Source organism: Leucoraja erinacea, chromosome 37 (assembly GCF_028641065.1).
Source record: "Leucoraja erinacea ecotype New England chromosome 37, Leri_hhj_1, whole genome shotgun sequence".
In the NCBI taxonomy this organism is placed as follows: domain Eukaryota; kingdom Metazoa; phylum Chordata; class Chondrichthyes; order Rajiformes; family Rajidae; genus Leucoraja; species Leucoraja erinaceus.
The window spans coordinates 10,511,458-10,523,401 of NC_073413.1; the positions used below are offsets into that span (position 1 = coordinate 10,511,458).

The 11,944-nt window shown below is 47.3% G+C and overlaps 1 protein-coding gene across 2 annotated transcripts; it reads right to left on the reverse strand.

Annotated features, from left to right (window-relative positions):
* Positions 1-5,059: 5,059 nt before the first annotated feature.
* LOC129713951 (galectin-2-like) lies at positions 5,060-10,312 on the reverse strand. 2 transcript variants are annotated; one of them, XM_055663367.1, is made up of 4 exons: positions 10,202-10,312; positions 6,833-6,909; positions 6,267-6,438; positions 5,060-5,430 (listed from the first exon to the last, which is right to left on the reverse strand). In XM_055663367.1, exons 1-4 carry the CDS (start codon positions 10,208-10,210, stop codon positions 5,284-5,286), a joined length of 405 nt encoding a protein of 134 aa, XP_055519342.1. In that variant the 5' UTR covers positions 10,211-10,312; the 3' UTR covers positions 5,060-5,283. The 2 variants fall into 2 exon arrangements, with proteins under 2 accessions (XP_055519342.1, XP_055519343.1); XM_055663368.1 differs by lacking the exon at positions 10,202-10,312 and adding an exon at positions 9,978-10,168.
* Between the last annotated feature and the right edge of the window lie 1,632 nt (positions 10,313-11,944).

Sequence of the window (11,944 nt, forward strand, 5' to 3'; positions counted from 1 at the left end):
CTTAAAAGCTGTTACTCATATAACCATATAACAATTACAGCACGGAAACAGGCCATCTCGGCCCTACAAGTCCGTGCCGAACAACTTTTTTCCCTTAGTCCCACCTGCCTGCACTCAAACCATAACCCTCCATTCCCTTCTCATCCATATGCCTATCCAATTTATTTTTAAATGATACCAATGAACCTGCCTCCACCACTTCCACTGGAAGCTCATTCCACACCGCTACCACTCTCTGCGTAAAGAAGTTCCCCCTGCCTCCATCACTTTGTGTCCTTTTGTTTTTAAGAGATACAGCATAGCAAGTAAGTCTATTGGCCAAGTATTCACATACAAGGAATTTGCCTTGGTGCTCCACCCACAAGTAACAACATGACATACAGTGACAGTAACGAATGACTCAGAAAACACTAAACATTAATAATAATAAAACATTAATGATAAAACATCAAGCATGTGAACCAACAAAATACCAGAAATAGACACTTTGGCCCAGCGTTCAGCCCATATATTAATACTATCCCCCACACGGGACATTGGGGGATAACTAGTTAACGTTCCTCACAGATCACCTCCTGCACGCAACAAATGCTTTTTACTGTACTTTAAACTAAACTGAATGTAGGAAGGAATGTTGACAAAAATTGCTGGAGAAACTCAGCAGGACAGGCAGCATCTCTGGAGAGATGGAACTCAAAGGAGGAGTTATCGTCCCGAAACGTCACCCATTCCTTCTCTCCAGAGCTGCTGCCTGGCCCGCTGAGTTAATAGACAATAGGTGCAGGAGTAGGCAGGAACTGCAGAGGCTGGTTTGCAAAAAAAAAACCAAAAAAAGACACAGAGTGCTGGAGTAACTCAGCGGGTCAGGCAGCATCTTTGGGGAACATGGATGGGTGCTGTTTCAGGGTGGGACCCCTCCTCATTTGAAGGTGGTCTTACGACTTGTAAAAGACATCTGGACAGAAATAGGGACGGGAAGGGTTTAGAGTCTATACACAATAGGTGCAGGAGTAGGCCATTCGGCCCCTCGAGCCAGCACCACCATTCAATGTGATCATGGCTAATCATCCCCAATCAGTACCCCGTTCCTGCCTTCTCCCCTGACTCCACTATGTCTAAGAGCCCTATCTAGCTCTCTCTTGAAAGCATCCAGAGAACCTGCCTCCACCGCCCTCTGTGAGGCAGAGAATTCCACAGACTCACCACTCTCTGTGAGAAAAAGTGTTTCCTCGTCTCCGTTCTGAATGGCTTACTCCTTATTCTTAAAGTTACTCCAGCTTTTTGTGTCTTTCCTCGAACTGAACTGAGGAGGTTCTGGAGACTTTGCTGTCAGGGGGTGTGGAGAGAAGGCAGGTACGGGATACTGAGTTGGATGATCAGCCATGATCATATTAAATGGCGGTGCAGGCTCGAAGGGCCGAATGGCCTACTCCTGCACCTAATTTCTATGTTTCTATGTTGATGCGAGCTGGCATTTGCTCAACACTCCCACCTACTGGCAGGAAGGAGGCATGAAAGGATAGTTAGAATAATTGCTGTACAATGAATGAATGGATGATTTGTGATAACATTAGAGGCTATGTGACTGACTGTCTGCTAATTTAGGACGAGGCGTGACCTCGGCGGATTCTTGTGGCATTCCGTCAGTGCAGATGCAGGGCATTCCAACAACAGCTTAGCCCACCCACAGCCCACGCCACCTCACAATTGCCAAACAAAAGGTCTCGACCCGAAAAACCTCACACATTCCTCCTCTTACAGAAAACAAGTGCAGGAGGAGGCCATTCGGCCCTTCGAGCCAATGCCGCCATTCAATGTGATCATGGCTGATCATCCAAAATCAGTACCCCGTTCCTGCTTCTCCCCCCCCAATATCCCTTTAACCTCAAGAACTAAATCCAACTCTATCTTGAATACAATACAATGAATTTATTCATCAGTCTGAAGAAGGGTTTCGGCCCGAAACGTTGCCTATTTCCTTCGCTCCATAGATGCTGCTGCACCCGCTGACTTTCTCCAGCTTTTTTGTCTACCTTCGATTCTCCAGCAACTGCAGTTCCTTCTTAAACAATTCATTTGTTGTCATTTAATAATAATAAATTTTATTCATGGGCGCCTTTCAAGAGTCTCAAGGACACCTTACAAAAAATTAGCAGGTAGAGGAAAAACATGTAAGGGGAATGAAATAAATAGTAGAGACATGACTAGTACACAAAGTAGAGGCAGAATTCAATTCAAACCACAATGAGGCAATTCATGCACAGATGAAAAGGGACAGCACGTGGGGCTAAGGATAGGCAGAGGTGAAGAGATGGGTCTTGAGGCGGGACTGGAAGATGGTGAGGGACACGGAATTGCGGATCAATTGGGAGAGGGAGTTCCAGAGCCTGGGAGCTGCCCTGGAGAAGGCTCTGTCCCCAAAGCTGCGGAGGTTGGACTTGTGGATGGAGAGGAGACCGGCTGATGTGGATCTGAGGGACCATGAGGGTTGGTAGGGGGAGAGGAGGTCAGTGAGATATGGAGGGGGGGGGGGCAGATGGTGGAGGGCTTTGTAGGTGAGGACCAGGATTTTGTAGGAGACCCAGAGGTTCAAACGAAATTTGGTTTCTGCAGTCGTACAAACAAGAAGAAGAACCAAGACACAACACAATTCACACGAACATCCATCACAGTGAATCTCCTCCTCACTGTGATGGAAGGCAAAGTCTTATCTCTCCCCTGCACTCCTCATTCTGCTCCCGATGTCAGAGTCAAAGCCCCCTGGCGGGCGATGGTAAATAAGTCCCGCGGCCATTGTAAAGCCGCGCCGGGTGATGCAAGGCCACGCTCCGGGTCTTGGTGTTGGAGCCCCCGGCGTGCGCTAACAAGTCCCATTTAAAGCTGCGCCGGGCGATGTAACGCCCCGCTCTAGGTCATCCTCAAAACATCCAGTGAATCGGCCTCCACTGCCTTCTGTGACAGAGAATTCCACAGATTCACAACTCTCCGGGTGAAAACGTTTTTCCTCATCTCAGTCCTAAATGGTCGACCCCTTATTCTTAAACTGTGTGTGTGTGTGTGTGTGTGGACCCTGGTTCTGGACTCCCCCCAACATGGGGAACTTTTTTTCCCTGTATCTAGCCTGTCCAATTCCTTAAGAATTTTATACATTTCTACAAGCTTTCAAGAAATGCTGCCTGAACCGCTGAGTTACTCCGGCATTTTGTGTCTTATCTTTGGTATAAACTAGCATCTGCAGTTCCTTCCTGCACACTTCCCGTTCCCACACAGACCTTTCTGTCCTGGGCCTCCTCCACTGTCAGAGTGAGGCCCAGCATAAATTGGAGGAACAGAACCTCATATTTCACTTGGGCAGCTTACACCCCAGTGGCATGTACATTGATTCCCCCTATGTTTAAGTTCCTGCATCCCCTCTCTTCCCCCCCACCCCCAGTCATTCCCCCTCATTAGCCGTTGTACTAGTTTCACTGTCGCCCTGTTGAGTTTCACCGTCTCTGCAACTTGTTATCACTGACCCACACAGCCAACAATGGACCATTGTGGGCTCCAATTTCCCTTGATCTTCCTCGTCTGTTTAGTTTAGAGACACAGCACGGAAACAGGCCCTTCGGCCCACCAAGTCCACACCGGCCTGCAATCCCCGCACACTTAACACCATCCTACACACACACCATAAAGACAATTTCGTACGGGATACCGAGTTGGATGATCAGCCATGATCATATTGAATGGCGGTGCAGGCTCGAAGGGCCGAATGGCCTCTACTCCTGTACCTATTTTCTATGTTTCTATTTACAATTATTCCAAGCCAATTAACCTACAAACCTGGAGCATGGGAGGAAACCGAAGATCTCGGAGAAAACCCACACAGGTCACGGGGAGAACGTGCCAACTCCGCATAGACAGCATCTGCGGTAAGGATGGAACCCGGGTCTCCGGCGCTGTGAGGCAGCAACTCTACCGCTGCACCACCCCATACATCTATACATTGATGATCATTCCCAATAATACCACAACCATTCTTCATTATACTCAGTCTCGTAGACGCAGTCTTCCATTTTGTGTGCCTTCTCTCCTTGTTTGTTTAAAGGTTCAGTTACCCAGGGATTGTTGTCTCGTGGTTACCAGCCTACATTCCGTAAAGCAACCAACTTAAAGGACAAAAATCCATATTTAAATCTTTTACTGTGTGCACTTGTTACTCATTCTCACTAATAAAGCTTTTTATTCTTTCTTTTCTGCCTCTCAGTTGGTCTTCAATTTTGCACACTGGTGTTTAGCCACTGGGGATTCACCATGGCAGAAGGGTCTCGACCCAAAACGTCACCCATCCCTTCTCTCCAGAGATGCTGCTGCCCGTCCCGCTGAGTTACTCCAGCACTTGGCGTCAATATTCCAATTAATCCTCGTTTCCTTTTAACAGCAGCTCCCGAGTAAAGGAACGGGCGATGTTTCGGGTCGAGACCTTTATTCAGACTGGAACGCAAGTTAAACACTGTATGCGGTGATGTTGAGATACATAGAACAAATGAATGACAGATAAGCAGAACAATAACAATGATCAAGGGAATAGATCGGGTATAAATGTAAATTGTCCCTAGTGTGTCCATAGTATAGTGTTAATGCACGGGGAAGGGGAGAGGGGGGGGGGGGAGGGAAATGTGAAAAATAATAAAATTTTAAAATTTAAAAAAATTAAATAAAATAAGGGCTGGAACCTGGATCTCCAGCGCTGCATTCGCTATACAGCAGCAACTATACCCCTGTGCCACCGTGACCACACTATATATGCAATTTTAAAAGTACACTGTGCAGTTGCACAGAATCATACAGTGTGGAAACAGGCCCTTCGGCCCAACTTGCCCATATTGGACAACATGTCCCAGCTACACTAGTCCCACCTGCCTGCATTTGGTCCATATCCCTCCAAACCTGTCCTATCAATGTATCTGCCTAAGTGTTGGGATAGTCCCAGCCTCAACTACCTCCTCCGGCAGCTCGTTCCATACACCCACCACCCTTTTTGTACATGCACATGTCGTAAATAAAACACCATTGAACCATTACACCACACTTTTTATTCTTGGGCAAGTAAAGTGATTACAACAGATCGGAGATCTTTCTGACCACAAGTGATCAAATTAAATTTCGTGCATTCTCATCAGAAGGGCTGGACTCAAATCTAGAATCCCAGAGCCAATTAAACTATTGTAGCATCTGCCACGAGCAGACGGGGTCATTTTCTCTTCAGTGCCTGCTTTTGACCCTTCATCTCAAAGCCTCTCATCTGCAGCCGAACGAGACCAACTTGAAGTCTCCATCCACCGAGACAAAAGTGACCGTCTCCAGGGATAAGCGGTTGGGGAACTCGATCACGGAGTCATTGGGGAGCTTAATCGCAAAGACATCGCCCTTGAATGTGATGCTCATCTGTTGAAATAAAGATGCAACACTTAGTCACTGCATGGATTTCCTCCTTGGTTCTCGGGTCCCACATCCCAAAGACGTGCAGATTTATAGGTTCATTTAGTTTAGCGATTGCTGGAGAGAAGGAATGGGTGACGTTTTAGGTCGAAAGAAAGGTCTCGACCCGAAACGTCACCCATTCCTTCTCTCCAGAGATGCTGCCTGTCCCGCTGAGTTACGCCAGCATTTTTTGCCTATCTTCGGTTCAAAATCAACATCTATCTATCCGGCCCGAAGTCAGTTTAGCAACATCCTCTTTCACTTCCCCCCCCTTCGAAGATAGTTTAGCAACCAACTATCTATCTGCAGTTCCTTGTGTAAGAAAGAACTGCAGATGCTGGTTTAAAACCCCAATGGTAGACACAGAGCCATTCCTTCTCTCCAGAGATGCTGCCTGTCCCGTTGAGTTACTCCGTGGGAGGAAACTGGAGCATCCAGAGAAAACCCACACAGGTCACGGGGAGAGCGTACAAACTCTGTACAGACAGCAGCCGTAGTCGGGATCGAACCCGTGACTCTGGCACTGTGAGGCAGCAGCTCTACCCGCTGCGCCACCTCTGAAGACTGGGTTCCTTACACCTGCAGATTTCAGGATTAAAGAATTCTCACTTGGGCAATTTATCTAATCTTTAAGATTCTTTTTTTTTTTTTTTTTTTTTTTTTAAATCCCCCCTCCCCCCTGGTCTCTCTCCCCCCCCCCCCCCCCTCTCAGTCTCCCCCCCCCCCCCCCCCCCAGTCTCCATCCCCCTCCCCCAGTCTCCATCCCCCCAGTCTCCCCCCCCCCCCCCCCCCCCACTCACTTTGAACTTGTCGCCCTTGTTGAAGGGGAAGTCATGTTCCCGCTGCTCACTGTCCCAGCAACCTGCACACTTGGAGTTGCAGACGATGACCGCTCCGTCATCACAGTCGTGGAAGCGGGGCTGGAAGTGCAGGCCGATGTGGTCAGCGTCGCTGCCCAGATTCACCGCAAACCTGTGGGCGAAGAACAGCGTGAGATGCAAGCGCGGCACAGAGGCGCAGCGTGTAGAGCGACCTCGGGTGCTGTCTGTACGGAGTTTGCACGTTCTCCCCACGGGTCCTCTCCGGGTGCTCCGGTTTCCTCCAAAGACGTGCGGGTTTGTAGGTTAACTGTGCCCTCTGGAAAAGTGGGATAACAGAACTACTGTACGGGATGATCGCTGGCTGGCACGAACTCAGTGGACCGAAGGGCCCATTTCCGCGCTGTATCTCTAAAGTTACACGTGTAACATACAAAGGGAAGTGAGGACAAAAAACGAGAAGGGGAAAAAAAAAAATTTAGATCTCACATTTTTTTGTCCTCAATTTTAATTAAATTTTAATTTAAAAAAACAACCTTTAATCTCACCTGTCAGCTTCATCTGAAATCTTCCCTTTAATCTTCACGGTATCTCCCACCTTCATTTCAACGTTGCGGATTTCAAGCTGTTTTTGATATTGGAAAGAAACCATTATTTCACAAGAAGAGTATGAAGGGTCTCGACCCGAAACGTTGCCTATTTCCTTCACTCCATAGATGCTGCTGCACCCGCTGAGTTTCTCCAGCATTTTTGTCTACCTTCGATTTTCCAGCATCTGCAGTTCTTTCATAAACATTAATTCACAACTATCTCTTTTAGTTAAAAGCAAACTTGGTCATGAGACTCAAAACGCCATTAACACCCACACATGGTTTGGATCACAGACACACAGACAGACAGACACAGACAGACACACACAGACACACAGACACACACAGACACACAGACACACACACACACACACAGACAGACACACACACACACACACACACACACACACACACAGACACACACAGACACACACACACACAGACAGACACACACACACACAGACAGACACACACAGACAGACACACACACACAGACACACACACAGACAGACACACACACACAGACCTTTGGTAGAAACAAGGAACTGCAGTTGCCAGTTTACCAAGAGACAAAATGCTGGAGTAACTCCAGCATCCCTGGAGAACATGGATAGGCGACGGGATCCATCTTCAGAACCTCAGTCTACAGAAAGGTCCCGATACAAAACGTCACCTACCCATGTTCTCCAGGGATGCTGTGCGACCCGCTGAGTTACTCCAGCACTTTGTGTCTTTGCTGCACAAGTGAATTATTGAGCACAAGCAAATTAAACTTGGCAGGTACAACAGAGGACCTGGCGTGTGGGGACCACCTGTGGGTGGGGGAAGAAGAACAAAGCTGGACCTGGATAATGAGGGGCAATGGGAGTGTATTCAGGTGGAGAGGGAAGAGAGGGAGAGGCGTTTAGCTTAGTCACAGTGTGGAAACAGGCCCTTCAGCCCAACTTGCCCACACCCGCCAACATGTCCCAGCTACACTAGCCCCACCTGCCAGCGTTTGGTCCACATCACTCTAAACCCGTCCTATCCATGTACCTCTAACTGTTTCTTAAACTTCAGGATAGTCCCTGCCTCAACTACCTCCTCTGGCAGCTCGTTCCATACACCCACCACCCTCTGTGTAAAACGTTACCCCTCAAGTTCCTATTAAACCCCTTCACCTTGAACCTACAGGGACCTCCATAATATTTGGGACAAAGACACATCATTTATTTATTTCCTCTGTACTCCACAATTTGAGATTTGTTATAGAAAAAAAAAATCACATGTGGTTAAAGTTCACGTCGTCAGATTTTAATAAAGGCCATTTTTACACATTTTGGTTTCACCATGTAGAAATTACTGCAGTGTTTATGCAAAGTCCCCCCTATTTCAGGGCACCATAATGTTTGGGACACAGCAATGTCATGCAAATGAAAGTAGTCATGTTTAAAGAATAGGCGCAGGAGTAGGCCATTCAGCCCTTCGAGCCTGCATTGCCATTCTATATGATCATGGCTAATTATCGACAATCAGTACCCCGTTCCTGCTTTCTCCCCATATCCCCCGATTCTGTTAGCCATAAGAGCCATATCTAACTCTCTTGAAAACATCCAGTGAATTGGCCTCCACTGCCTTGTGTGGCAGCATTTAGTGCAAGGCCCTATTGGTACAGCAGTCAATGTAAACACTCCCAGCTCAGTTCGGGGAAGGTACAGTAGCTACACATTAATTTATTGACCTGCTCGGATGAAGAGTCAAAGGTCCTCGCGTGACATGGCAGCCAGAGGGGAAAGGTTTCGTAAGATGAATGGAATTTGGGTGCGTCCAAAAATGAAACGTTTGTGAGATATCTGATGTCATAAGATTCAAGAAAGTTTATTGTCATGTGTGCCAGATAGGACAATGAAATTCTTGCTTCGCTCCAGCACACAGAACATAGTAGGCATTTACTACAAAACAGATAAGTGTGTCCATATACCATAATATAAATATATACACACATGAATAAATAAACTGATAAAGTGCAAATAACAGATAATGGGCTATTAATGTTCAGAGTTTTGTCCGAGCCAGGTTTAATAGCCTGATGGCTGTGGGGAAGCAGCTATTCCTGAACCTGGTCGTTGCAGTCTTCAGGCTCCTGTACCTTCTACCTGAGATGAGTGTGTGGCCAGAATGGTGTGGGTCTTTGATGATACTGCCAGATACAGTATACACTCACTATATACACATACATTCATGGACAGAAACAAGTTCTAGGAGCAGAATTCGGCCATTCGGCCCATCAAGTCTACCCTGCCATTCAATCATGGCTGATCGATCTGTCCCTCTCAACCCCATTTCCCCTAACACACACATTTTAATTAATATATATCATACAACATTCCTTCACTCCAGAGATGCTGCCTGTCCCGTTGAGTTACTCCAGCATTTTGTGTCTATCTTCGGTTTAAATAAATATATATATTTATGTCTCTCTCTCCCCCCCGTCTGTCTGTGTTTGTGTCTCTCTCTCTCTGTATCTGTGTCTCTCTGTGTGTCTGTATGTCTATCTCTGTCTCTCTGTATGTATGTCTATCTCTCTCCGTGTCTGTATGTCTGTCTATCTCTCTCTGTCTGTATGTCTATCTCTCTCTCTGTGTCTGTATGTCTGTCTATCTCTGTCTGTATGTCTGTCTCTCTCTCTGTCTGTGTCTCTCTCTCCGTGTCTGTATGTCTATCTCTCTCTCTGTCTGTATCTCTCTCTGTGTCTGTATGTCTGTATCTCTCTCGCTGTGTCTGTATGTCTGTGTCCCTCTCTGTGTGCCCGTCCCTCTCTGTGTGTCTCTCTCTCTGTGTGCGCGCCTCTCTCTCTGTCCGTGTGTGTGTCTCTCTCTCTGTGTCTGTGTACGAGAGACCACATCTAGCCGGGCCGGCCCTCCACTCGCTACACCACACGCTCCAGCACTGGCTCTGCTCCAGTGAGCGACGACAAGCCACACCCACCCACACCATGCTGAGTACAGGGAGCCCCTCACTGCCCACCGCTGGAGCACCCTCTCACCCCTCTGTCCACCCCAGGGAGACTGTCCCTACAATGATCGCAGTGAGTGGACCCCACCTCCCGTCCCCATCAGCTCACCGCCATCGTCCGCTGTCCCGCTGCTACTGCTGCGTTGATTGCTGTAACGGAAATTGTACTTCTCCAAGGCCAGCAGCGTATAAATACCAGATAACCAGACACCCAGCCCCAGTGTTAATCATTGATCAGTGACCCAGCTGATTCCAACGTCCATCCGCCTCCAATTAATTGGTGATAATCAAAGATTAAAGATAGCAAGCTCTAGGATATTTGGTGATAATGACCTGATTCATGTTGGAGAAGGAACTGCAGATGCTGGATAATCTGGTGTGGGTGTCTGAAGAAGGGTCTCGACCCACCCATCCCTCTCCATAGATACTGCCTGTCCCGCCTGAGTTACTCCAGCACTTTGTGTCTATCTAAACTAATCCCTTCTTCTTTGGTGTGGCATGGCAGTTTAAAGTTGTGGGACAACTTGTTCTATTTGATCTACTGTTTGTGTACGTCTAGTTGATTGCTTTAGTCAAAACAGGGCGGACCACGTGAAGGTTGCAATCTTCCACCCCAAACTAATCCCTGCCTACAGTTGATCCATATCTCTCCATTCCCTGTGTGAAGCAGGAAGGGTTTCAACCCAAAATGTCACCTAATCCTTCCATCCACAGATGCTGCCCGACCCGCCTGAGTTGCTCCAGCACTTTGTATGTCAAGCTTGAAAGGGTTCAGAGAAGATTTACGAGGATGTTGCCAGGACACGAGGGTGTGAGCTGTGTGTTGCACCTTATATTTCGGGGATAGCAGGCCATAGCCGAAGGGCCTGTTTCAACACTGTATCTCTGAACTAAACGAAACTTTGTAACTATCTTTGGTATAAACTAGCATCTGCAGTTCTCTGTGTCTCCACTGTAGTTTCGTTTGTACAACTTGATTGGAATCATGTTTTAAACATAGAAACATAGAAACATAGAAACATAGAAATTAGGTGCAGGAGTAGGCCATTCGGCCCTTCGAGCCTGCACCGCCATTCAATATGATCATGGCTGATCATCCAACTCAGTATCCCGTACCTGCCTTTTCTCCATACCCCCTGATCCTCTTAGCCACAAGGGCCACATCTAACTCCCTCTTAAATATAGCCAATGAACTGGCCTCAACTACCCTCTGTGGCAGAGAGTTCCAGAGATTCACCACTCTCTGCGTGAAAAAAGTTCTTCTCATCTCGGTTTTAAAGGATTTCCCCCTTGTCCTTAAGCTGTGACCCCTTGTCCTGGACTTCCCTAACATCGGGAACAATCTTCCTGTATCTAGCCTGTCCAACCCCTTAAGAATTTTGTAAGTTTCTATAAGATCCCCTCTCAATCTTCTAAATTCTAGAGAGTATAAACCAAGTCTATCCAGTCTTTCTTCATAAGACAGTCCTGACATCCCAGGAATCAGTCTGGTGAACCGTCTCTGCACTCCCTCTATGGCAGGTTTTAAGTGACATGTTTTAAGTGACTGGATAGCAAGCAACAATAAAAAGCTTTTCACTGCACCTCGATACACATACAGGCTTATCGGTACATTAGCTTCTGTAAATGGTCTCTAGTGTATGTAGGATGCAACTAGTGCATGAGTGGTCGCTGGTTGGTGCAAACTCGGTGGACTGAGGACTGTTTTCACGCTGTATCTCTAAACTAAACTGAACAGCGCTGGGGAGAAGGTGGGGCTGGTGGGATGTCCAGTTTACAACTATCTTCACTTTAGAGGTTAAAGAAACAGCGTGGAAACAGACCCTTTGCCCTTAGACCAGCGATCCCCGCACACGCACTACCCTACACACACCAGGGACAATTCACAATTTTACTGAAGCCAATTAGCCTACAAACCTGAAGGTAGACAAAAATGCTGGAGAAACTCAGCGGGTGCAGCAGCATCTATGGAGCGAAGGAACTAGGCAACGTTTCGGGCCGAAACCCTTCTTCAAACCTACAAACCTGCACGTCTTTGGAGTGTGGGAGGAAACCGGAGCACCCGGAGAAAACCCA

Bases quoted from the DNA above. Each gene is read 5' to 3' on its own strand.
- LOC129713951 (XM_055663367.1), bottom strand. The intron at 6,439-6,832 runs GTGAGATTAAAG...CTTCGCCCACAG, and splicing joins ATTTCAGATGAAGCTGACAG to GTTTGCGGTGAATCTGGGCA. The intron at 5,431-6,266 runs GTGAGTGGGGGG...TTATTTCAACAG, and splicing joins ACAAGGGCGACAAGTTCAAA to ATGAGCATCACATTCAAGGG.